The sequence below is a fragment of the Vanacampus margaritifer genome, chromosome 1 (genome assembly GCF_051991255.1).
Source record: "Vanacampus margaritifer isolate UIUO_Vmar chromosome 1, RoL_Vmar_1.0, whole genome shotgun sequence".
In the NCBI taxonomy this organism is placed as follows: Eukaryota; Metazoa; Chordata; class Actinopteri; order Syngnathiformes; family Syngnathidae; genus Vanacampus; species Vanacampus margaritifer.
The window spans coordinates 6061298-6084117 of NC_135432.1; the positions used below are offsets into that span (position 1 = coordinate 6061298).

Sequence of the window (22820 nt, forward strand, 5' to 3'; positions counted from 1 at the left end):
AACATGTTCCAATTACTCATGATTTATGGGCTATTATTTTTCCCCATACAAACATTTAAAATTTTTCCACAATTCAACATTTTTCACTCCTAAAATCCACCATTTGTTGTACTTCAACTACTTCTACATTTCTCAAACAATTCAAACCATTCAAACTGCAACATGTTCCAAAAACTCATGATTTATGGGCTATTATTTTTCTCCATACAAACATTTAAAATTTTTCCACAATTCAACATTTTTCCACTCCTAAAATCCACCATTTGTTGTAGTTCAACTACTTCTACATTTCTTGAACAATTCAAACCATTCAAACTGCAACATGTTCCAAACACTCATGATTTATGGGCTATTATTTTTCCCCATACAAACATTTAAAATTTTTCCACAATTCAACATTTTTCACTCCTAAAATCCACCATTTGTTGTACTTCAACTACTTCTACATTTCTCGAGCAATTCAAACCAATCCTACTTCAAAATGTTCCAAAAATCCACGCTTCATGGGCTATTATTTTTCTCATTCCAAACATTCCCACAAAGTCAACATTTTTCACCCCAAAAATCCATTTCATTTTCAAATACATTCCTTTCCAGTGGGGCGGTCAACAATTCACTCCCGATCGAAATTCAAAATGTTCTGCTCAGTCAATTCATCTTGGGATCAATTGTCAACATTCCCCCAATTACTAAATAATACAAATTCAAATTTTTTTTCACTTAATGTTGCACATTTTTGACCAACAAAATATATCACTCGTTTCGAGGGCACGGCTCCGGCTTAGGGCTCGTATCGTTCCGATTCAAAATTCATTCAATTCAATTTAATTTCACCTAATTCCAGGTAATAAAATTCATTCCATTCTAACATTCCAAAAATTTCAAAAAATTCACTCACATATTGCACCACTTTCACCAATATCATTTCACCTAATTCCATATAATTTAACACTGCATTATATATATCATTCGATCCATGCATTTTAACCACTAGCATTCAATATCATCCTATATCGGTTAATATCATTTCAAATCTTTCCAACTCATTCAAAACCATTCGACAATATGATATATGTATTATAGGTGTGACTAGAAGTGGACAAATAAAACAATGAAAATATGCATTGGGTAAAAATGACCTCGGAATGAGTTTTTCTGTAGTGTGCCAACTTGTTCGAAGGTACACTCAGACCCTGGTTGTGTTGTTTATTTTAGTCCCATTACTTTTATGTCCAACCACTACAGAAGCCGAAATATTGCCCTCTTGTTCATGCACATAAACACATGAGTGAAAAGGAAAGAATTATGGAAAACAAGTCGTTATGAAGTCCCCGTAGGTCGCCTTGTCACAGAAGGAGCCGTCGGCAAAATGTTATGTATGCAATGTGATGTGCTGTACATCCATTAGGGGCACAAATAAATGTTCTGGCTCCATTGATCTCAACTGACGTGCCTCCAGGGTTCAACGCTGATAATGTAACCCCGATTACGTTGCCTGGCACATCTTAAGGTTGTGACAGCTTTCTGATTTCAGTGCTGAACTTCCAAACACAAGTCTTAACTCGGCCTGTCTCTCCCTTTTTGTCTTAATCTCCCACTAAAGCAACTTCCTTACAAGATGAACCTCTCTGATCAGGTACTGACACGACTTCGAACCTTTGACATTTTGATCAGTGGCTTCCTGAAAAACCGGACACGTCGCTCATATTGGATTGTGTGTGTCATCACAGGGTTCTACTGAGGGAAGTCTAAGCAAGTCTACCTCCCTACTAGAGAGCCAGCACCATCACCTGCTGACCTGTCTGGAGAAAACCACTGTGAGTTCAAAGGAGCCCAATATGAATAAAAGTGCCCAACAGAATCAACTGTTAACAATATATCTTTTCAGGATTGTGCATCTCCTCCAGAATAACTCAAACGGTCCTAAATTGCGGTCACTGTGTTACACTCTACATTTTTTGGCTGTCAGCTATCAAGTGAAGGAGAAGAAGACGTGTCATGTCATCTGTCAACCGTTGTTTCAAAAAATACAGGATGTCCATAAAGTCTCTTTACCATTTCAAAAATTTATTAAAAATGCAATTGATTAGATATTTAATTTAGATTTGTTCTATTGTATTCAGCGTTTATTAAAGTTGTTTTTTTTATCACACTGCATTTGTGTGTTTCAGGGATCCTATTTGTCAAAGGTCAAAGGTCGCCCACTCCTTCCTTTATCTAACACTGTCCCTGTCTCCATAAATTTCTTGTGTCATGCACGGATGTGATGGTGGATTTCTTCCATACTTAGTTCTGTAGTTTTGCTGAGTCTGCCTATCCGATTTCGTTTCAATAAACCATGAGACACGTTGCGCCTTCTCTTGAGGGGTAGCCATTTTGTAGGGGTTCATTCAACATCACCTCTTTGACAAACAGGATCCCTGAAACACACAAATGCAGTGTGATAAAAAAAAACTTTAATAAACACTGAATACAATAGAACAAATCTAAATAAAATATCTAATCAATTGAATTTTTTATAATTTTTTTAAATGGTAAAGAGACTTTATGGACACCCTGTATAACTCAGGATCCGGACCCGCATTGAGATGTTTCTAATACAGTAAACTCTTTTGGGAGTGCAGGGCAAACTTTGCCTAAAATTTGGCGCTTTCACAGCAAGATGTGAAAAAATCATTTTCTATTCGGAGGAATGCGTTTTCAGACAGCAGGCGCATAATCCCGCACTAAATAAAAGGCCGAGTTGGCTCAGCTCGCCTTTTGAAAGACGCGACCCAAAAAATGCTTTCAAAAGTGAAAGGACACCTTCAATTTGTAGAAAATTGCCCGCACTCGTCAAATAAGAAGACTCTATAGAAGGGTAAATATTATCACCGTAAATCTACAATTATAGAATAATTTTCTACTTACTGCGTAAAGCAGGGCGGCACGGTGGCTGACTGGTTAGCACGTTCGCCTCCCAGCGCAGAGGACGTGAGATCGAGTCCGGGCTTCGGCCTTTTCTGGGTGGAGTTTGCATGTTCTCCCCGTGCCTGTGTGGGTTTTGTCCGGGTACTCCGGTTTCCTCCCACATTCCAAAGACACTCCAAACTGTTTATAGGTGTGGATGGTTTTTCGTCTCTGTGTGCCCTGCGATTGGCTGGCAACCAGTTCAGGGTGTAACCCCGCCTACTGCCCGAAGCCGGCTGGGATAGGCTCCAGTGACCCTTGTGGGGAAAAGCGGTTAAGAAAATGGATGCGTAAAGCAGACATAGCACCTTATGTACTAAGCAAAATATATAATTTTTTACATTGCTTTTGGCTGTTTCAATTCATATTTAAAAATAAATCTTTCCTTCTATACAACTCTTACAAAGGACAAACTGTGTCAAAAATTCTGACTCTCCTTTCTTGTTCTCTTGATCGCCACAGAACCACGAGTTTGTGGATGAGCAGTATTACCAACAGAGCTACCTGGAGGCAGGACTTCATAATTACCCGTCTGGAAGCCCGTCTCTCTCCAGCCAAGAGGGCGTCACGGGCACCTGCTGCACCCGCAGGAGCAAGAAGCAGCACAGTCCGTTACCCAATTCCAGTGAGCCGGCACACATGCCGCCTTTGACGCACCAACAGGGCTTGCAGGAGCTCAGCACCATCCACATTCAGCCCCTCAGCACCAGGTGGGATCGCTGGCATCAACACTTGATTTGAGCGCGGTACAATGAAACGTGGTATGGTGGGTAACGTGTCTGCCTCGCAGTCATATGGATCCCTGTTTGAGTCTTGGGCATTTCTGTGTCGAAGTTTGCATGTTCTTCGCGGTGCTCATTGCCCGTGTAAGGCATCAAACTTGTGTGCTTGTTTACGGCCGCATACACGTTGCCCATTTTTGATAAAGAGCACAACGAAAAAGAAACATTTGCTTTTAAACCTTTGCTTCGGGCTTTTGTGCTCTCAATCAACATGATCCCGTTGCTAACGACGTGAACTGACGAGCAAAAATGGATAAATTACCTGATGGATAACAACTGAGAAAAATTCCCATTACACAGATTAACAACAATATAAAGTTAAAAAAAAACAACATTTTTATTGAAAAAAGTAACATTGTGTGTAGGGGTGGGAATCTTTGAATGTCTCACGATTCGATTCCGTTTTTTGGGTGGGCGAGTCGATTCAGGATCGATTTTCGATTAAGAACGATTTTCGATTCAAAATGATTTATTTGATTGGCAATGATTTTTGCTTAAATTTATAGATATTCAAGGAATCGTAATGATCTACTCCAGTCTGACTCACTAATGCTAATTAAATCCACGCTGAAAAAAATATATATATATTTTATTAGAATAACTTGATCGTGACTTTTTCCTTCTACTCTCTAATGTGGCTACAATTTATGTGTATCAGACCGCGTGGAACCACACTGCCCCTAAGTGGCCAAATCGGGTACAACATGAAGAGCGTTCCAAATAAAGGCACACACAAACAAAGGGAAGACCGTGTAAAATAATTCAAATAAAATCGATTTTGGGACATTTAAGATCAATTCTGAACTGTACTAAATTAGAATCGCAAATCTTATTAGAATCAATTTTTTGGTACACCCCTAATTGTGTGCATCATATTTATGGCGCAATCCAATTTGTTTTACCGCCTCTTCGGTTGTACCTGCCTTGCCCACTTGGAGGCAGTATAACGCTGTATAAATCATGCAGCCACAAACGAAGAATAGTTCTTCTGCTACACTGAAAACAATGGTGTGTTAAATTTACTTGATTTTATTTAGTCAAACGATTGCACGGAATAAAAACATTTGGATCCAGACAGATTTTTTTTAAGTGGATGTATAATTTACCTTAAATCTGGATCCAGATTATTTTCTTCCGTGCTAGCACTTAACGAAATAGAGTTGAGTAAATTCAACACGCCATTTTTTTCAGTGTACTACTGTTAGTGATTTTGTTTTAGTCTTTTTTTCTAGAAGATAAAGATTATACTCCTGTGAATATCGTTATACTATCTGTCTAAACATGTTGCTCCACAGTTTGCATTCAAATTGCTTGTAAAATATTGACTATCGATGCTAACTGTTAGCATGTCACTGGCGATTTTTCATTGTTTGCTAGCATTAAGCTAAACAGCCTTTTTCATAAAGCAAAGCTGTGTGGTTTCAAACACGCAACGTGTACATTTTGGCTGAATTGTTCCAATATTTACCAAACTGCCGCTTCTGTCATCACTAAGCACACAAATGTGCCATTGACGATTTGAGATTTGCACAGCATGTTCCTAAATTCTCCATTCTCTTCTCTTCTCTCCCTCGTAGCCGCTCCAGTTTGAACATGCGCATCGACGAACCAGCACCCCTCAACTGCCAGGGCAGCCAGATCACCACAGCCATTATCAGCATTCCCACGCCACCGGTCACGACCCCTGAGGGTGACGCCCACCTTCCAGCAGGCCCCACCCACCAGAACGTTGTCAAGGTGTCCGCATTGTAAACGACGCACACGTGTCATCTCAGAGACAGTTAAAAGACTCACCTTGACTGACGGAGGGACAAATGGGAGGCCCCGGCAAGATAGGGAAGACTTCATTTGGTTGTGGTGGAGCCCGCCCTCTGCTGGTCATGTACTGTAACAACAGACTCCTTGTACAGAAGTGGGAATACAGTGCACCCGTCGTGTTCATGTTGAGTGCGTGTGTGAGCGTGTACGTGTCTCAGCACAAAGCACCTTTTTATAGTTTTTACATCAGTTTGACTCTTCCATACGTTGGAGGCGGACCAAGAAAGAATAAAAGAAGCATTATTGTGCCCTTTTAGTTGGTGTCATTCCGGTTCACTCACTAATCACTGCTGATAAGCAGATGCAGTATGTCACGTTTATCACTTTCATTATCACCCCATTTGAGGGGGGAAAAGTACATATGATATGTATGTCTGTATTGCCAGCAAATGCGTTTCATATTTGCGAATGAGCATTTCCTAGGTAGAAGAATTGTGATGTTTTGGGTCAAAAAAAGGTACGTGCCTGTATTGGAGCGTGGTCTCGGGTGGTCTCGGGTGGTCTCGGGTGACTGCACTTTCAATTCTTCTGGAAGTCTCCATGGCTCTGTGTACGGTATATTTGGTGAGCTGCCACTCTCAAGGCTTCGAACGTACCAATTTCTGTCCAAAATCCTCAGCGGCGAGCCTTTTTTTTTTTTTTTAATACAACATGTGCCTGTGAAATCATCAATTCGTGTTGATAGATGTGAACGTCCCCTTCGGCTGCGGACGGACCTCGGATGAAGAAGAAAAAAAAATCGTGTGTAACGCATAATTTATTTATTTATTTATTAGGTTTTTGGAACGAAAAGCTACCCCCAGTTAAAAGCACAAGGCATTCGCTGAGAATTTTGGACACTTAACGTGTTCCGAGCCCAGGTCCTTTGTGAATATTGTTAATAGAATATTTTGTAATATTTGACCATCGTTTGGCAGAACCAGTGAAGCTGTGCTCCCCCCGCCCCCCCGTTTGTATTTCTTTCTCTCTCGTTGTTGTCTGCTTGTATTCCTTCTTCCTCCCGTGTGAACTACCGTATGCTTACAGTAGTCTTTATAGCTGTCAAGCGGGCGTTCGTTCTTCCCTTAACTCAGTGAGCTTTTTATTTTTTTATTTTAAAGTTGTCGAGTATGTGTTCTCTGTGTGATTAAGAAACTTTGGTGTTTGTACTCTTTGTCCTCCTTGATGTTCCCATTTCTTTTCACCTTCATTAATCAGGAGAACTTGAAGCAGGCTCCGGGATTTGGTCTGTCGGTTGCTATGGCGACACCAAGGACACTTATTGAACCGGGCCCAGGCTCCCGTCAGCGTGGCGTGACGTTAGATGCTAACAAAGCCCGCTGACTTTTCAGGTGTGCTCACCTCGGAGCTCAGCCTCCCACTTTAGCCTTTTTGTATTTTTGAATGTTAGTTCGGTGTCGGAGATCCAATTTCCAAGCAAATCTTGCTTTTCATCGACGGGAAAATGTCCATCATAAGCCCACAGGTATTACTGACATATCGCCGTTAGGATGTGTTTTAACAGCAAGTTAGCTAGCAAGTTAGCTAGCCTGCTAATGCTTAGCTGATGTGAAACTAGATTGTCAGTTGCACTGTGAGATGATCATAACAGCCAAACTGACTTTTTACAAAGATAAGCATAAGAGGTGAACTTTGAAATATGACATTTACATGTGCATTTGTAGTAAAAGAAAAAAAAACATATCAGCTAACATGGATGCTGAAGTGTATATTCCATATCAACGCGTCACGGCCCAGATCCATACTCAAAAGAATAGTTATTACTCCAAAAAAGCCCAAAATATTCAACAGGGTGCGAACAGGAAGTGTCATACTTCTAGTTTGAGTACTCGTACTATTTTTGGTATAGTGGCAGCAGCTGCCTTGGTGCGGACGTCGTGTGTAAAATCACCACGCGGGCGTTAAAACAAAGAGACAAGCACAGACAGGCAGGCCTTTTTCTGTCTTCTTTCAACACAGCGACACGGGGCTCTATTTTCCTGGACGGCGTAAATCCATCGCAGCTCGTGGGCGTGACTCCCCAGAGGCGGGTTAGACCCCATGTTGGTAATTTTTTAGACGAGAGAGAGCATGCCGGTAGATCTGTGAGAGGGAATGACATTGACGTGCCGTAAAGTGGGCACTTGGAGACAACCCATGATTGTTTATGTGCACCTAAAACTGCATTAAAAAATATATATACAAAACAGTGATAACTCATTTGCTCCCAAAAGCGTATAAATACGTTCTATTTTAAATATTAACATGCTCCAATAGACGTATTGACGTTTTTTTTTTTATGCTAGAGCATACAGAAGGCTTTGATGCAGCAATGGTAGTTATTACAAAAACGGCCAGCAGGTGGCAGCAGAGTATAAGAGATCAACCGGGGCCATGTTGTAAAGAGCTATTTTCCCCACTGTTATAAAAAGAATTGTGAATAATGATGAAACTTAGCTATATGCTAATGCTAATTCCTGCAAAACGGAAACGGATGGAAATATACTTTTTTTTTCCTAATGAAAGAAGAGACTCTAATCTTTCTTTTGGTAGTTTTCATGTTTTTTATAGCAATAGAACACAATATTGCAAAATGCGCCGTCTACGAAAATAGAGCCCAGAGTGCTCACAGGCTCCATTGCAACATTTTAAACTTCTTTACAACAGGTGACAGTAGAAATGAGGTTTCTTTGATTTGATTTTGCTGAAACTTGGATTCAACTTTTCCTTGTTTTGCGTCCGCAGCACTTTCCAACACGATTTGAATTCAATGGAGCTCTCTTGTTAAGTGTTAAGCTCTCTTTCTCTGTTATGTATTCTCATTTGTTTTGGGTTTTCTTCTCACTCTTTGCTTTGCCCTCCTACGCCACCTGTCGTTGTTGAGACTACTGCTGTGCTTAAATCTTGTCGTGTTTTGATATTATTTATGACCTTGTCTTGTGTCCCGACTGTGAAACGCCTGATAAAACATCTATATCTGCCACATGTACCGTCTGTGGACTTTTTATTTTTTACAATCAGGAGGTTGAGTGGACGTATTTCAGCGGACACTTTGGGATGGACAGGAATATCTTGCCGAGTTCGTAGCGAAACTGTCTGGTGACCAAAGTGTAAATGAGCGGATCCACCGCAGCTTGCACGCAGGTCAGCACCATGGCCGACGTCTCCATCTCTGACAGCAACTGTGTGATAGAAAACACGTGAAAAAAAAAAATGCATGTCAAATTCAGGTTTACCCATTTGAGCGTTTGCTTAACGTGTGGCCACGTAGGATGACGTAGCTGAAGGCGGGATGGCAATAGACCCCAAAGAAAAAAATTGATATGTGAAATTTGAATAATTGGCGTTTATATGGGGAATTTGCACCACCTTGTGAAGTCCAGATGAACCAATTTAATCCTTAACATAAAAGAAAGAAAGCAAGTGTTCCATTTAAGCTAGTTGCAACCGAATGACAAGAATAGAAATAAAATGCTTAAGACAAGGATGTCCAAATTTATAAAAAAAAAAGTTATTTGTTATTGTTGGTATTTATTTTAATTGCTTTTAACACCTGTTAAAAGGTGAGAAGGCAATTTATAAAGCAAATGTTTATTGACAGCAGAAAGTGGCGGAAAACATGTTTTGCTTCTGAAACATCTTAACTCATTCAGTGCCATTGACGGCTATAGACGTCAAAAATGTATTTGAACTATTTATTAGTTATTACTATTTCTATTAGTTTAACATTTTTTTTCCACTTTTGTTAACAAGAGTATGAAAACCTAGAAGAACATTATTGTACATTTAGAACAGATATAAAACTAATTAATTAATTAGATTAATCGTGAGTTAACTATTGAAGTCATGCGATTAATTACAATTACAAATTTTAATTGCCTGACGCCCCTAATTTTTTATAATGTTTTCTTTAAAATAAAATAAAAAGATTTTTAAAAATGTCTAGGTTTTCATACTCTTAACTAAAGTGGAAAAAATGTTAAACTAATAGAAATAGTTAAAATGAATTTTTTACGTGTAGTTTCTTTGCATATCTGTAAGTCAAAGTTATTTGTCAAGTGTGTCACACAAGCTGAGGGCCGCTAGGAAATGGCCGGCGGGCCACAAATGGCCCCCAGTAGTTTGGATACCAATAGCTTTAGACATTTATTTGATCACTCGTGTAAGGTTTCTTTTACAGCTGTCCCAAAGTACCTAAATCGTTTTTGTTTGTTTCACTTAACAGTGTACAAAGCTAATTAATCATTTGAACTTTAGTTACATTTTATACATATTTTGTTGTCTTTAAAGTTGCTTTGTTATCTCTTTGACTGCCAAAAACGTTAAATAACGTTTCGTAAAATCCTATGGAGGAGTGCCAAAGACGTTAAAAGACGTTTTTTTTTTCAAAACAGGTGAAACTAACCATTTTCTATTGTTGATTACTCAAAAACGGAATAAGGTAGAAACAAACTTTTTTTTCTGATGGAAGATGAGAGTCCAATCTTGTTTTGGCAGTATGTGTGTTTCCATAGTCCAAACACATAATTTTCTATGGACCTTGAAAGATCAGTCAAAATGTTTAAAATCGGCTGGCACCCACGGCATCCCTTTTCTGAAAACGTCTGGCAGTCAAAGAGTTAATAGAGAGGGAAATGGCATTTTGATTTTTTTTTTGTATGTCCTTGTCCTTTTTATACAGAGAATTGGCAAAAGGAATCCTTAAATACTGCACCAAATTATATTCTAATGCTAATTTATTTCACGCTTATTTGAAAATGTCCAAATTAACCGTCTTTAAATAAACAAGCACACTACTATTATTTCTCGACAAAAATGATATTAATTACAGTTATTTGTTCCTGAAAGCTGATTTTTAGACTTGATGAATTTCTGAGAAGCCGAATGAGGATAAACATTTCATAATTAATTAACTCAGTTCCAAATAGAAATGTGCACATTAACCTTGATGATGATGAACGCTGGCTCGTCTCAATGGTCTAATTAATTTGGTAAGCACGTCTGCAATGATAGCTCCTCCTCAGTCTCTATTTAAATCACACAATAATTGTAAACTTGAATGTTATGTTGCCGTTTTGTTTTTGTCCAACTCACTTTGTGGGTGTCCGGCCGTGTAACGAGGTGATTCATGAGCAAAATCACCACCATGGGCAGCCAAAAAAGCGTGAAGGCGATAATGATGTATCCGAAACGTTTGGCCAGTTTGCCTTCAACCTGCTTCTTCCCTCGTTCTCTGGCTCCGGGCGTGCGAAGGCACACCGCTCCCACGATCTCCGGAAGTTTCCTGCGGGATCCTCCGGCCACGTAGCCCGACTCGCCGGACACAGAGTGTGCCGCCCGGTGGCCGCCCACTGCCTTGCAGCAAGATGGCGGCGGCGGCGCCGGCCCCGGCCCCGGCGCCGAAGACTGGTCGCCGAGCCAGCTCCAGACGTGCTCGGACACCGTGGGAACCACTCGAATCCCTCGACTGAATACTTTCTTCCGGTGCTGCCTTACGATTTTGATGATTCGCCCGTAGTGGATGACGATGACGGTCAAAGACAACCCCCAAATGGGCACCAAGACGTAAGGTCCGAACGGGTCTGGTTGACCGTCGCTGTGGGAGACGGGCGTCCGGCAGTGAGCGTAAAAGAGCGATTTTTTGGAGAGACTCAGGGCGACTACGGCCAACACGAGGCCGCATAGCCAGATGAACAGGATCCAGAGGCGAACCCGGGCTCTCCTGCGCTCGGTTTGGAACGGGAAGGAGATGGCCTGGTAGCGCTCCACGCTGATGCTGGCCAGCGTGAGCAGTTGCACGCAGCTGCACAAGGCCCAGGTGAACTGCTGCAGGGCGCACACCGACACCGGCAGCCGGCCGCCGTCGGCGGATCGCACGAAAGAGGCGAGCAGGAGCGGCGTGTCCACCGAGCACTTGAGGAGGTCGCTGGCGGCCAAGCTGACCAGCAGCGCGTTGTTGCTGGTCTGGAGGGACTTGGTTCGGAAGACCACCCAACACACCCACACGTTGCCGGGTAGACCCACCACGAGAGTCACGATCAAGATGGCGCATTTGAGGACGAGAAACAACAGGTCGGGGTTGGCCTGGATGTCAGGGGTTGTGTCGTTCCTCCTGGGATTGTGCGCCTCCATCATTCGGGCTGTTTCTCTTCTACGGAACGACTTCACGTAGCCAACGTTTTGTAGCGACGCACTTTGGAGGAGGAATCGCCTCCTGCTTGCCACTCACGGATTTGACAAAAACGCAAGATTGAGTGAGTGCTCTCCCGGTTAAAGTGCAGCCCACTCGCTGATTGTCAACGCTGATTAGCTGCAATCACGTGAAGATGTCTGACCTTCCTCGAAGCTTCACAAACACACTCAAATGTACAGAACAATACTGGGGAAAATGGAGTCAAACGGCCGCTGTTCTTTTTAACTCATTCACTGCCATTGACGGCTATAGACGTCAAAAATTCATTTGAACTATTTCTATTAGTTTAACATTTTTTCTACTTTTGTTAACAAGAGTATGAAAACCTATATTTCTTTATTGTTCATTTGGAACAGATATAACATTTGTGTTTAATTGTGAGTTAAGTCATGCGATTAATTACGATTAAAAAATGTAATCGCCTGACGCCCCGAATTTTTAACAATCTTTTTATTTTTTATTCTTATGAATTTATAGCAGTCATTGAGTTAAAAAATGAAAAAAAAATAAGAGGCGATTAATTTTTTTTTATTGTAATTAATCGTATGACTTCAACAATTAACTCACGATTAATCACACATTTTATATCTGTATTCCTAAAAAAAAATCTAGGTTTTCATACTCTTAACAAAAATAGAAAAAAAAATAACTAAGAGAAAAAGTTCAAATGAATTTTTGACGTCTATAGCCGTCAATGGCAGTGAATGAGTTAAGAATAAGCATGGTTGGTATAGCATATAATCACAAACAAGAGAAGCAAATGGAGAAAGGCTCTGGAAAAGAAAAAAAAAAGCTTAAGAGATACTCAGAATGTGCATTTACTAGACAATGTATTCAATTGTCACTCAAAATCATGGTGCTTGTAGTCAATGTAATCATATAAGTAACCCGAGTCAAAATGGGCTATAATGTGCCTTTGTGTCTCATTTCCCTAAAACAAAATGTAGCTTGTTCATTCAACGTCATATTCATTGTCTTAAGTCAGTTCTTTTCAAATAGGGGAGCACAGTGCATTGCCGGGGCGGATGACAACCAAGGAACATGTTTTTGTTTTTCCGTACAAGAATAAAGTGTAATTGCACATCCACTACAGTAGGTGGCAGTAGCACTTTGAGTATAAGCTCCTCTGCAGAGGTGTACTTATAGACAAATGAGTTTCAGGGCAGGGGTTGCTGGTGGGGCATCGAAATATTTTCTTCCTTGGTTGGGGGTAGAAAAAAAAAAAACATAAGTAGATGTCAAGGTGTTACAAATACAATTTGGTCAAGTTCCCAAACTTTCATTTTGCTGCTGTCGAGCCGAACAATTCAATACAAGTCACAATTTGGTTTTCATATATAATTTCCTAATTTATCATTTTATACTTAAAAACAAAATCCACACTTTTGGTCAGTCCAAACGTGTGGGTGTCATTTTTACGAATGATTGACATTTTGCATAGTGATGGGAAAATGAAGCTTCATGAACCACTTGCAGTATTTTGTTACTCCTCTAGAAGGCGCTTTTGGTTTAAAGATAAAGCCTAGCCGCTAGCGCAATGGAAAACGATTACATTTCAACTGCATCTTTAAACCAAGCGCACCATCTACAAGAGTAAATGAAGCTTCATTTTCCCATCCCAAACTTTGGGCTAACGTTAGCATATAAGAGCTCTTGGTGGACCTTCACTTAAGCTAGAATGCTCACTGTGCTGTTATTTCAAATTTCAACTACACACACAATGATGAAAATGATTATGAAAATAGAATATATATGATGAAAATGATTTGTTGTATCAAGTAGATTGTGGCGGACAATTAAACCAAGTAAAAAAAAATTGTGTTGCCAAAACCACATGTTTCAAATGAGGGGGGAAATAAAGCACAAAATGACGGAAGCATTTCTTGTACCGGGGGAGTTTCATTGTTATGCTACATTTCATGATTTCATAATCTGAGAACCCCAAAGGCACTTTATAGTGATACCGACACACTTACTGGTAACTCGGGACATCCAAATCAGCGTTTCAGTAGTTCCTCCACGTAAACCATGTTCATACGGTAAGCTGCCATCCAGTTGTGAGCGGCTCCGTAGTAGCCTTGGTAACTTTGCTCTTGAAAAGGAGACATGGACGAGTAGTAATCGTTCCAGGCTCTGTAGCAGTCCCTCCAGTAACTCTCAGCATTGGCGTCATCTTCCATGTCATGCTCGTCTTCATCGCTTTTCCATTTCGGCTCTTGCCTCGTCGTCTCTGGCTTCCTCCTGTTCCATTCGTCAACCTGGATCGTCTCCGTCAGATCCTTTTTAGTGGATTTGGCCGAAGACGTCCGCTTAGTTTGTGTGCCTGTTTTAATAGCGAGCGTAGTTTTGAAGTGGTCGGGCTGGGGTGAAGTTCTGCTTCTCGTCGCGTTTGTTGTCTGGAATGTCACGGAAGCTTCCGGTGCGACTGACTCCATCTTTGGTTGCGCTACAGCGCGCGTTTGACTCTCGCTATCACCGCCTGTGGCCACGTTGAAGTTGCCCTCCGTGTCATCTGCAGGGCTCGAAGAACCGAGGTTGGATTTTGCAGAGTTTAGTTCCGAATTCCACCCTGGACAAATCTCAATTCCGTCGTCGTCAAGCGTGACAAACTCTTTGTGCCCGTTCGGATCGCCGCCGTCTCCCTGGCCGCTGAACTCCCTGACGATCTCCACTGATCTTCCCGGTCCCGTCATAATAAACGCTTGGAAGTCCCGCTCAGCCTCCCCGAAGGTCATAAAGCTGGACGTGCGGCTCTTGAACGAGCTTAGTGGAGGGATCTTGGGCAGCGCGTCCTGCAACTCTTTACGAGTTGGCGCCGCTTCCGAGGGGCTCTGCGGGAGCGCATTCTGCGTTGGAAACGTCTTTCCAGAAAGCCCTTCCACTCCGTGGCTCATCTTCGGCTTCCCGACCTCCTGAGCTTCCTCCGCGACGATGGAAGAAACTTTGGAGCGCGCTTTCTTCTTTTTCTCATGCGCAGAAGAGTGGCGGGCTTGGACCCGCGCAGATGAAGCCTCAGTGCAGACGTCCCAGTCACATTGCTCAGCCATCAGTCCAGCGTCAATGGTGGCTAAAGTGAAAGAAGACAGCTATGAATGGAACAATTTTGTGTGAAACAGTTCAGAGTAGTTTGGTAAGCATTCTTGTTGCGTTACAATATTTGATGTAAATATGTCAAGATCATTACCGTACATCTCAGATTGGAAACAAACCGGATTACGTTCGAGCCTTCGAAATGTACTGCTAAATGAGAGCATGGTTATATTTCGCCATTTTCACCGAAGCAACCCCCTTCACTCCCGTCTGTTTTACTAGATTTGACTGATTTTGCAATATTGTTTTATATTGCTATAAAAGCATGGAACCTATCAAATGAAAGATTAGATTCTCTTCTATCATCAGGGGAAAAAAAGTACTGTATATTTCTATCTGTTTCCATTTTCCAGCAATTAGCATTAGAATAAAGCTAAGTTTCATCATTATTCAAAAATCTGTTTAAAATAGTGGGGGAAATAGCTCTTTGCAACACGGCCCGGGATCATCTCTTATACTCTGCTGCCACCTGCGGGCCGTTTTTGTAATAACTACCATTGCTTCAAGCATTCTCTTCAGTTCTGAGGCTGCATCAAAGCCTTCTGTAGCTCTAGCATAAAAAAACAAACGCTTTTAAATAAGTCTTTGGGAGCATGGCAATATTTAAAATAGAACATATTTATACGTTTTTGGGAGTAAATGAGTTAAAGGAAAAGTCAACCCTAAAAAAAAATTGTGACAATAATTTGTTCTATGCAGCCCCACTGGTCTAAATATGGTATTCTGGTTAATATTGCGTTAGTGGAATATGAGTTAAGCAGCAAAATTCTGCCGTTTTCATCCATCTCAGGGTGCGGCCATTTTGCCACTTGCTGTCGACTAAAGATGACATCAATGTTGCTCAGGCCGCAGGTAACAAACAACCAATAACAGCATAGCTTTAGAAAACAGGTGGGCTCTGATTGAGCCATATTGGGCCCAATCCCAATACCGCCTCTTACCCTTACCCCTCCTCTTGTCCCTCCCCCTTATGAATGCGCGTTAACGCTGACAAAGGAGTGTCGCAATTCTCTGTGAAATGTAGGGGGAGGGTTAGAGATGAGGGCTATTTTCACAAAGATAGATCGCGACCTCCCTAGGTTCTCCCTTACTACAGTCAAGCCCCTTTGGCAACACAGGTGGAAGTAATAGCGACACCAGGAAATAAAATGCAGGAGACAACGTAAATGTAAGTATGCTAATATTTATTGAATAGAAATGAACAGAAATTGGCACAATTGTGTGTTTTGGTAAATGTTGGCTATTGTCGCGTCCGTTACATCACAACCAGCACGCGCAGCTGCGGCGGCTCGAGGTAACGACGTAGCGGATTGGATAGCGATAGTGCGTTCCCAATTCCTGGAGGGATTTTTTTTTGTCTTTGCCTCCCCAAAGAAGTAGAAGGGTGAGGAAAGAGATAAACGAGACAAAGGGTGCAGGGTGAAGAGGGAGTCATGGGAGCCAGTCGCCAGCAAGTGGCAAAATGGCCCGCCCCCCTGAGATGGATACAAATGTCTGGATTTTGCTTCATAACTCATATTCCACAATGATATCAATAACATATTATTGTCAACAAATGTTTAAGGGTCGACTTCCACTTTAAGATGTAAGCAAAGTGCCGGCAAATATATCGGTCGGGCTTACCTGGCAACGCTGACAAACTCAGGCCACACTTTTGCGCGATGGCCCTCATCTTGTTCTCCTCTTCGCCATGGCAACAGTACGTCACAGCCAGCCCCTGAGTGCCTGGGAACAAAAGTTTGATTGGGATTAGAATTGCTCATGATGTGCAGTATATGTACGAGGGTGGGACATTTTTTTAGGTTTCTACTATAAAAGGTTATTATTAAGGTTATAAGGCTTGTTTTATGAACAACATAGGTTTCAGCCATTTTTAGGGGAGTTTGGTGCAGACAGAGATAATTCCTGATATAAACAGAAAATAGGGAATGTGGACAGAGCATATCTGTTTGACTGCCAGACGTTTTCAGAAAAGGGATGCTGTGGGTGCCAGCCAATTTAAGCATTTTGACTGATCTTTCAAGGTCCACAGAAAATTATGTGTTTGGACTATGGAAACACACATACTACCAAATGAAATATTGGACTCTCATCTTTCATCAGAAAAAAAAAGTTTGTTTCTACCTTATTCCGTTTTTCAGTAATCAACAATAGAAAATGGTTAGTTTCACCTCTGTTTTGAAACAAACGTCTTTTAACGTCTTTGGCACTCCTCCATAGGATTTTACTCAACGTTATTTAACGTTTTTGGCAGTCAAAGAGTTAATCAATTTCTAAATATTTTTGCATCTTTTTTTTTTTTTGTTAAAAAAATATAATGACAAAAGATACCGGTAAATCTCCGTTTTAAAATCTCCCGTCACGCGTGACATTCTCACAACAATCCGGTTGTTCTTCCGGGCTTCAAGTTTAGGCAATAATTGAGACCTTATAAATTACAGGATATTTATTGTGTCTTTGGCTCGCTCTGTCAGCATATAAAAGTAGTTTAGCTTTTTCACGTCCCTTCTCAGAGGCAAATGTGCACAAACACTATCGGCGAACGCAGTGAATTCTTTGTGGATTTGGCCCGTAGTATAGCACATCTTTTAAAGTATGTCATTAGCTAATTGTTGGGAAAGAACCTCAGCAAGCGCTAAACAAACGATGGGCAGCTGTGTCGCTTTTCACTCTTTAGTTATTGCCCGTGTCTGCTTATGAATAACCTCACGGGACACCGACCGAAGCGTCCGGCTCGTCCGATTCGGTGCATGTAGGTTTCCCAGTCCTGCGGCACGTCCAAATTTATCACCAGGTTGACCTTCTCTGCGTCGATGCCCCGAGAAGTCTTAACAAAAGGGACAAACAATCATAAGTATAAACATAGCAACGCTTCTTTTTTTTTTCTTCCTTATGTGCAACTCGCCAGATCAGTGGAGATGAGAACTCTGCATTGATACTGCTTCAATTTGGACATGGCCTCGAGTCTCTGCTCCTGACTCAGACTTCCTGTGTAATCAACAGAGAGACCGGAAGTCACATTTGCTACAATTGGTGAAGCCAAGTTCAATTTAGGATGATGTCATCTCGGTTGTTCATAAACTACGATTAATTATTCTCACCTGAGATACAAGCGGCAGGTAGGCCTTTAGAGGACAAGATGTCCGCCAGATGCTGAGCCCTGCGGGGAGAAACGCAAAGCATGACTATTCCAACTTTGTCCTTCTTTCCGAATTAATATTTGACATCAATCAAATCTACCGGCATAAATCACCTTGTGTGCAAGTTGGAGAAGACAAGGGCTTGGTTGAAAGGGAGTTTGCTGAACAACTCGAGCAAGAGCTGCACTTTCTCCTCGAAGATTTTATGAGGTAATGGATGGGACTGCACCAGCTTGTAATACTGCCTCAGACCTAGCGTGGACCAAACATCAACAAGAATAGGGACCATTCGTTTTAATTGATTCAGTATGTAAAATTGCAGTATATTAAAAAAAAAAAGTTCTATGTGCCCCCATTGGTCTAAACTTGGTATTCTAATAAATATTGCCTATGTGAAATATAAATAAAGCAGAAAAATGTGAATTTTTCTCCATCTCAGGGGGCGGCCATTTTGTCTTGTAGTGCCACTTGCTTTTGGCTGAAAATAACTTTATAGTGCCTAAATCTGGTATGTCACTGAGCACCGAATGTAGCGAATTTTGGATTTTCCTCAGGGTTCGCAAAAGGTTTGTAACATGTTCAAAATGTCTTTGTGACAAGAAAAACTGTTTGCAACAAGTAAAAACTGTGTGCGACCATCTTTGCAACCTTTTGCAACCATTTAGGAACCCTGACAAAAACCCCAAAAGCATTCGTCGCTTAGTGAGATATTAGCTTAACGTCTGTATCCCGCCCAGTGGCGAAGGTTCGCAAAGGTGTGCACATGTGGTGAATGTTTTTTGGTCAGGGTTCGTTCAAGGTCGCAAAGATGTTCGTTCATCAACAGTCTTAACTCATTCGCTGCCATTGACATCGAAAATTCAATATTAATACCATTTCTATTAGTTTCACATTCCCCCCCCCCCACACACACTTTTGTTAACAAGAGTATGAAAACCTAGATTTTTTTATTGTACATTTAGAACAGAAATAAAATTTGTGATTAATCGTGAGTTAACTATTGAAGATTAATTACAATTAAAAAATGTAATCGTCTAATCTTTTGTTTGTTAATTAGGGGCATCAGGTGAATTTTTTATTGTAATTACAATTTACTTCACTAGTTAAGTGACGATTAATCACAAATTTGATATCTGTTCTAAACATACAATACATTTTTTTTCATACTCTTGTTAACAAAAGTGGAAAAAAATATGAAACCAATAGAAATAGTTCAAATTAATTTTTGACGTCTATAGTCGTCAATGGCAGTGAATTGAGTCAATGGATTTTCTTGTCTCATGTTCAAAATGTATTAGCGACAAGAAAAACATTGTGTGATCATTAACACTGTTGGCGCTTTTGCAACGCTTTGCATTTTTGAATGAACCCTGACAACAAAAAAAAAAACACATTCGCTCCATGTGTACACCCTCGCGAACCTTCACTGCTCAGTAAGAGCTTGCCAACGTCACATGACCAAACCCAGAAAATAGTATTGGTCACGTGACGTTGGCAACCTGTGATGTCATTTTCAGTCGACAGCACAAAGAAAATGGCCGCCAGCGAGATGGGATAAAAACATGTCGATTTTTCTGCTTTATTCATATTCCACCGACGCATTATTAATACTGCGGGGGCCGCCTTTTGTCAGTAAAATATTCAACTTGACTTCCTCTTTGATGGATGAACTGCATGTACCTTTGAGTCCGAGGTCCTTGGGGTTGAGTCTGACAAAAGTGGGCTCTCTCATATAGCGGGTAAGATGTTGCGCAAGAGATTCTGGGTAGGTCGCAGAGAGCGCCAGCATCTGCTTGTTCACAGGCAAAGAGGAGAATATCCAGCTGGAGTGGGACAAACAATTTGGAGCAATCAGTAAAAAAATATATTATTTTTTTTTGTAAGGAGAATCTTGCAAAGGATCTGCTTCAGTCACCGTACTTGATCTGTTCCTGGAAGCTGCCCTCCTCCAGCAGCTTGTCAGCCTCATCCAGAACAAACAGACGAATGCTGGCAGTGGACAACATGCCGAGCTCGATGAGCTGCTTAATGCGACCTGCGAGGATGACAAGCATGTTATCAAAATGACAAGAGTTGCTTTTCCTTCCTGAAACCATGAAGGAAAATTGCTGTAAAATGGAATCAAGCCATGCCCAATAACAGCCACGTGACGATTTCTGTAGATTCTTTGCTGTCCTGTGCATAAATACAGAATTATGAGTTGCTAACGAGCGGCCCCTTACCAGGTGAGCCGACAGCGATGTGGCATTTCTTCAGGTGGAGTTTGTCCTGACTGACAGGCCGGCCCCCGATGAACACGTGGCACTGCAAGCCCTCCATGGCGCAGCCTATCGCCATGACGACGGAGTGGATCTGCACCGCTATCTCTCGAGTCGGGGCCAGCACGAGAACCTGTGCCGGGTCAAAGTTAAAGTCAACAAGCACTTACGCTTGATTGGAGCCAAAGTCTTGTGATGGCCGCAGCCCCTAATCAGTCAGACCCCGCAGCTAATCAAATCAACGTGCACGAAAACCGGATGTGTCTCTGCTTTATGAATAATTGTCCACTCTCATTTAAGCATACGAGGCTGAGCAGATTGACCTCATCAGATTAAGACAGCCATAACCAAAGTGATTAGTGATTAAGACGCGGCCATCTGTTGTTAGTCAAGTTATAATAAAGCTCACAAAAAGTCCAGTTTTTGTTGTTATTGTTTTTAGGTGGGGAAGTATCAAACGAACTTAGCCGCTTAGCAACTGTACTCACCTGCGTGGCACAAGTGTCCAAGATCAGCGAATCCAAAGCAATCGTACAGAACACGCATGTCTTCCCCGTGCCAGACTTAGCTTGTACAATCAAATCTGAAACAAGACAATCAGGGGTGGCCCCATTATTAGAAACAATCACAGTTGATTTGACTGGGCGTATTATTAATGACATGTAATGTCACATGTAGTGGGCGCTCCAAATGTCTCCTAGTATTTGCAATTAGAACCGAATGACTGCAACCTGTGTTGCAAGTTTGGTTTTTCCACACTGTGAAGAGCTGTTTGTTTACATGGCAAAATATAGTAGCCCATGTCACCTGAACAGGAAAAAAACATGCAGTGTTCAACATCAGTGGGAACATTTTACTTTCGTTAACAGCAGTGTTAAAAAAACAAAACAAGTTACAGTCAGTGGCTTATAATAATGTTACATAAATATATAGGATTAAAGACTGTATTTAATGTTAGTCATGATGGAGATTTCAGTATTTTTAGGTGATACTTGCCATTGAAAATAAAAACTAAAAAAAAAAAGAAAAAAAGAGAGCAATGATGATGACATGTCAAATCGGTAAAATTACCGAATGAACAATACTGAGCTCTTAAAAAAAGAAAATAAAATATAAACTAATGGTTTTCCAAGCCTTCTGACTATTATTTATTTATTTATTTTTACTAAGTAGCACAGTGGTATGGAGGACCAAAACTGCCAAAATAAATTGACTAAATAGATAAATAAATGACGACAAGTGAAAATAAAAACGGATATATAAAATATATAATTCAAAAATTAAATACAAATGTATTTATTTATATATTTTTTGTTGTTGTTGTAGTTTTTATTTCCATTTATATTGATTTTTTAAATTATTTTTTTGAATTATATTCACTTTTGGTAATTTATTTGTTTTTGAATTTTGCCAGTTTTGGGCCTCCCTACAGTGGTCTCACCTGAAATTTTAGGGGCGCAAGTAAAAGATATATACTGTATAGGGTCACACAGTCACACTGTAAATCGACATGCAAAGTAAATATTCATCATCCCACTCATTTTCACTGTATTAGTGATAAACAGGCTGATGTGCTAAACAGAAGATGGTCAGCAACAAAAACAATATTCAAGAATAGTGATTCAATTAAACGAGCACTGTAAAAATCATCAAAACAATATTGTTTCGTTTCACAATCATTCATCAGCAACAACAGTTGAGTTTTAAGTAATGTGTTGAGATGATTAAGATTCTGCTTGACTTTTTCCCGATGACATCCTGGCATAATGCTAATATTAATCGAAACAGACAAGAGACACGAAAAGAGCTACCAAGTCCGCATCGGCCAAGCGGGATCGCCTTCAGCTGGATTGGAGAAGGTTTTTCAAAGCCTGCAGCCGACAGCCCGTCCAGCACGACATCAGACAGCAATAACGACCTGAAGTCGATCCCCTCCGTTAAAAGGACATCATCAGTCCTGACTCGCGTTTCTATATCGTGAGCCGCTTTCCTGATGGAGGCCGCCATGTTTCTTGACAGCCAGTCAACGAGTGCGCATTAAAAGCACAGTTGAACAAGAGTCGGGTGGAGACTACACTGCACTCTAGCGGCCGGGAGGAGCGTGTGACCTTCAAATTCAATATAGCTAAATTTACTTTTACCGTCAATTACGTACAATATCCGCTTTGATAAATTGGCATAACACACAAGCAAATGCACTTCCATTGAAATTTGGAGGCAGCTAAGGTTGTGAAACACTGCTCTAAAACCATGTTGTGTATGTGACCCTGCACAATCATGGAAAGTGCAGTCTTACAGGATATTAGGAAGAATTATTGTCCTCACAATCCGGATCTGCGGATTTGGTAGATCGGTAGAAACTAAAAATCGTGATCTGGATCTGCTTTGGGCTCATATGGAGAGTCGCGTCTTCTGTGCGTTTGGTTCTGCAACAGAAAATACATTTGTCATCTTTAAGTAAGGTTTTCTTTGTTTATTGATCGAGTTGAATGCCAAATTTGAAATATGACGAACATCATACTTGTTTTTAGCATAGTTGCTGTTTTGACCTTTCGACATTTGGAATTTGAAGTAGGCAATGAACTGCTAATGTTAAGTATTTTAACTTCGC

At 41.0% G+C, this 22820-nt stretch overlaps 3 protein-coding genes across 5 annotated transcripts in view; 1 reads left to right on the plus strand and 2 right to left on the minus strand.

The window, feature by feature from the left end:
- The window catches only part of kcnd3 (potassium voltage-gated channel, Shal-related subfamily, member 3), a 110145-nt gene extending 101632 nt beyond the window's left edge, over positions 1-8513 (plus strand). The window contains exons 5-8 of the mRNA XM_077568296.1: positions 1604-1636; positions 1731-1817; positions 3412-3659; positions 5309-8513. Coding sequence (XP_077424422.1) covers positions 1604-1636; positions 1731-1817; positions 3412-3659; positions 5309-5483 — 543 coding nt within the window. The 3' untranslated portion in view covers positions 5484-8513. The remainder of the gene's footprint in view (positions 1-1603; positions 1637-1730; positions 1818-3411; positions 3660-5308) is intronic.
- Positions 8514-8515: 2 nt separating this feature from the next.
- On the minus strand, positions 8516-22226 carry ddx20 (DEAD (Asp-Glu-Ala-Asp) box polypeptide 20). 3 transcript variants are annotated; one of them, XM_077568274.1, is made up of 12 exons: positions 22021-22226; positions 20698-20792; positions 20174-20342; positions 19872-19986; positions 19632-19774; positions 18065-18203; positions 17913-17971; positions 17717-17799; positions 17533-17638; positions 16435-16536; positions 13698-14788; positions 8516-8710 (listed from the first exon to the last, which is right to left on the minus strand). In XM_077568274.1, exons 1-11 carry the CDS (start codon positions 22214-22216, stop codon positions 13719-13721), a joined length of 2277 nt encoding a protein of 758 aa, XP_077424400.1. In that variant the 5' UTR covers positions 22217-22226; the 3' UTR covers positions 8516-8710; positions 13698-13718. The 3 variants fall into 3 exon arrangements, with proteins under 3 accessions (XP_077424400.1, XP_077424391.1, XP_077424409.1); XM_077568265.1 differs by lacking the exon at positions 8516-8710 and adding an exon at positions 12576-12920; XM_077568283.1 differs by lacking the exon at positions 8516-8710 and adding an exon at positions 12576-12920 and having other exon boundaries at positions 13690-14788.
- Positions 8546-11663, minus strand: LOC144059300 (5-hydroxytryptamine receptor 2B-like). Its single transcript, XM_077578287.1, has 2 exons — positions 10623-11663; positions 8546-8710 (listed from the first exon to the last, which is right to left on the minus strand). The coding sequence occupies exons 1-2, from the start codon at positions 11661-11663 to the stop codon at positions 8546-8548; spliced, it is 1206 nt and encodes a 401-aa protein (XP_077434413.1).
- Positions 22227-22820: the final 594 nt, after the last annotated feature.

Bases quoted from the DNA above. Each gene is read 5' to 3' on its own strand.
- ddx20 (XM_077568274.1), bottom strand. From the start codon at position 22,216: ATGGCGGCCTCCATCAGGAAAGCGGCTCACGATATAGAAACGCGAGTC. The intron at 20,793-22,020 runs GTAGCTCTTTTC...GTCTTGTTTCAG, and splicing joins GCTTGGCCGATGCGGACTTG to ATTTGATTGTACAAGCTAAG. The intron at 17,639-17,716 runs GCGAGTTGCACA...CCTTTTGTTAAG, and splicing joins TTCTCATCTCCACTGATCTG to ACTTCTCGGGGCATCGACGC.
- LOC144059300 (XM_077578287.1), bottom strand. From the start codon at position 11,663: ATGATGGAGGCGCACAATCCCAGGAGGAACGACACAACCCCTGACATC. The intron at 8,711-10,622 runs GTGAGTTGGACA...TCTATCACACAG, and splicing joins CACGGCCGGACACCCACAAA to TTGCTGTCAGAGATGGAGAC.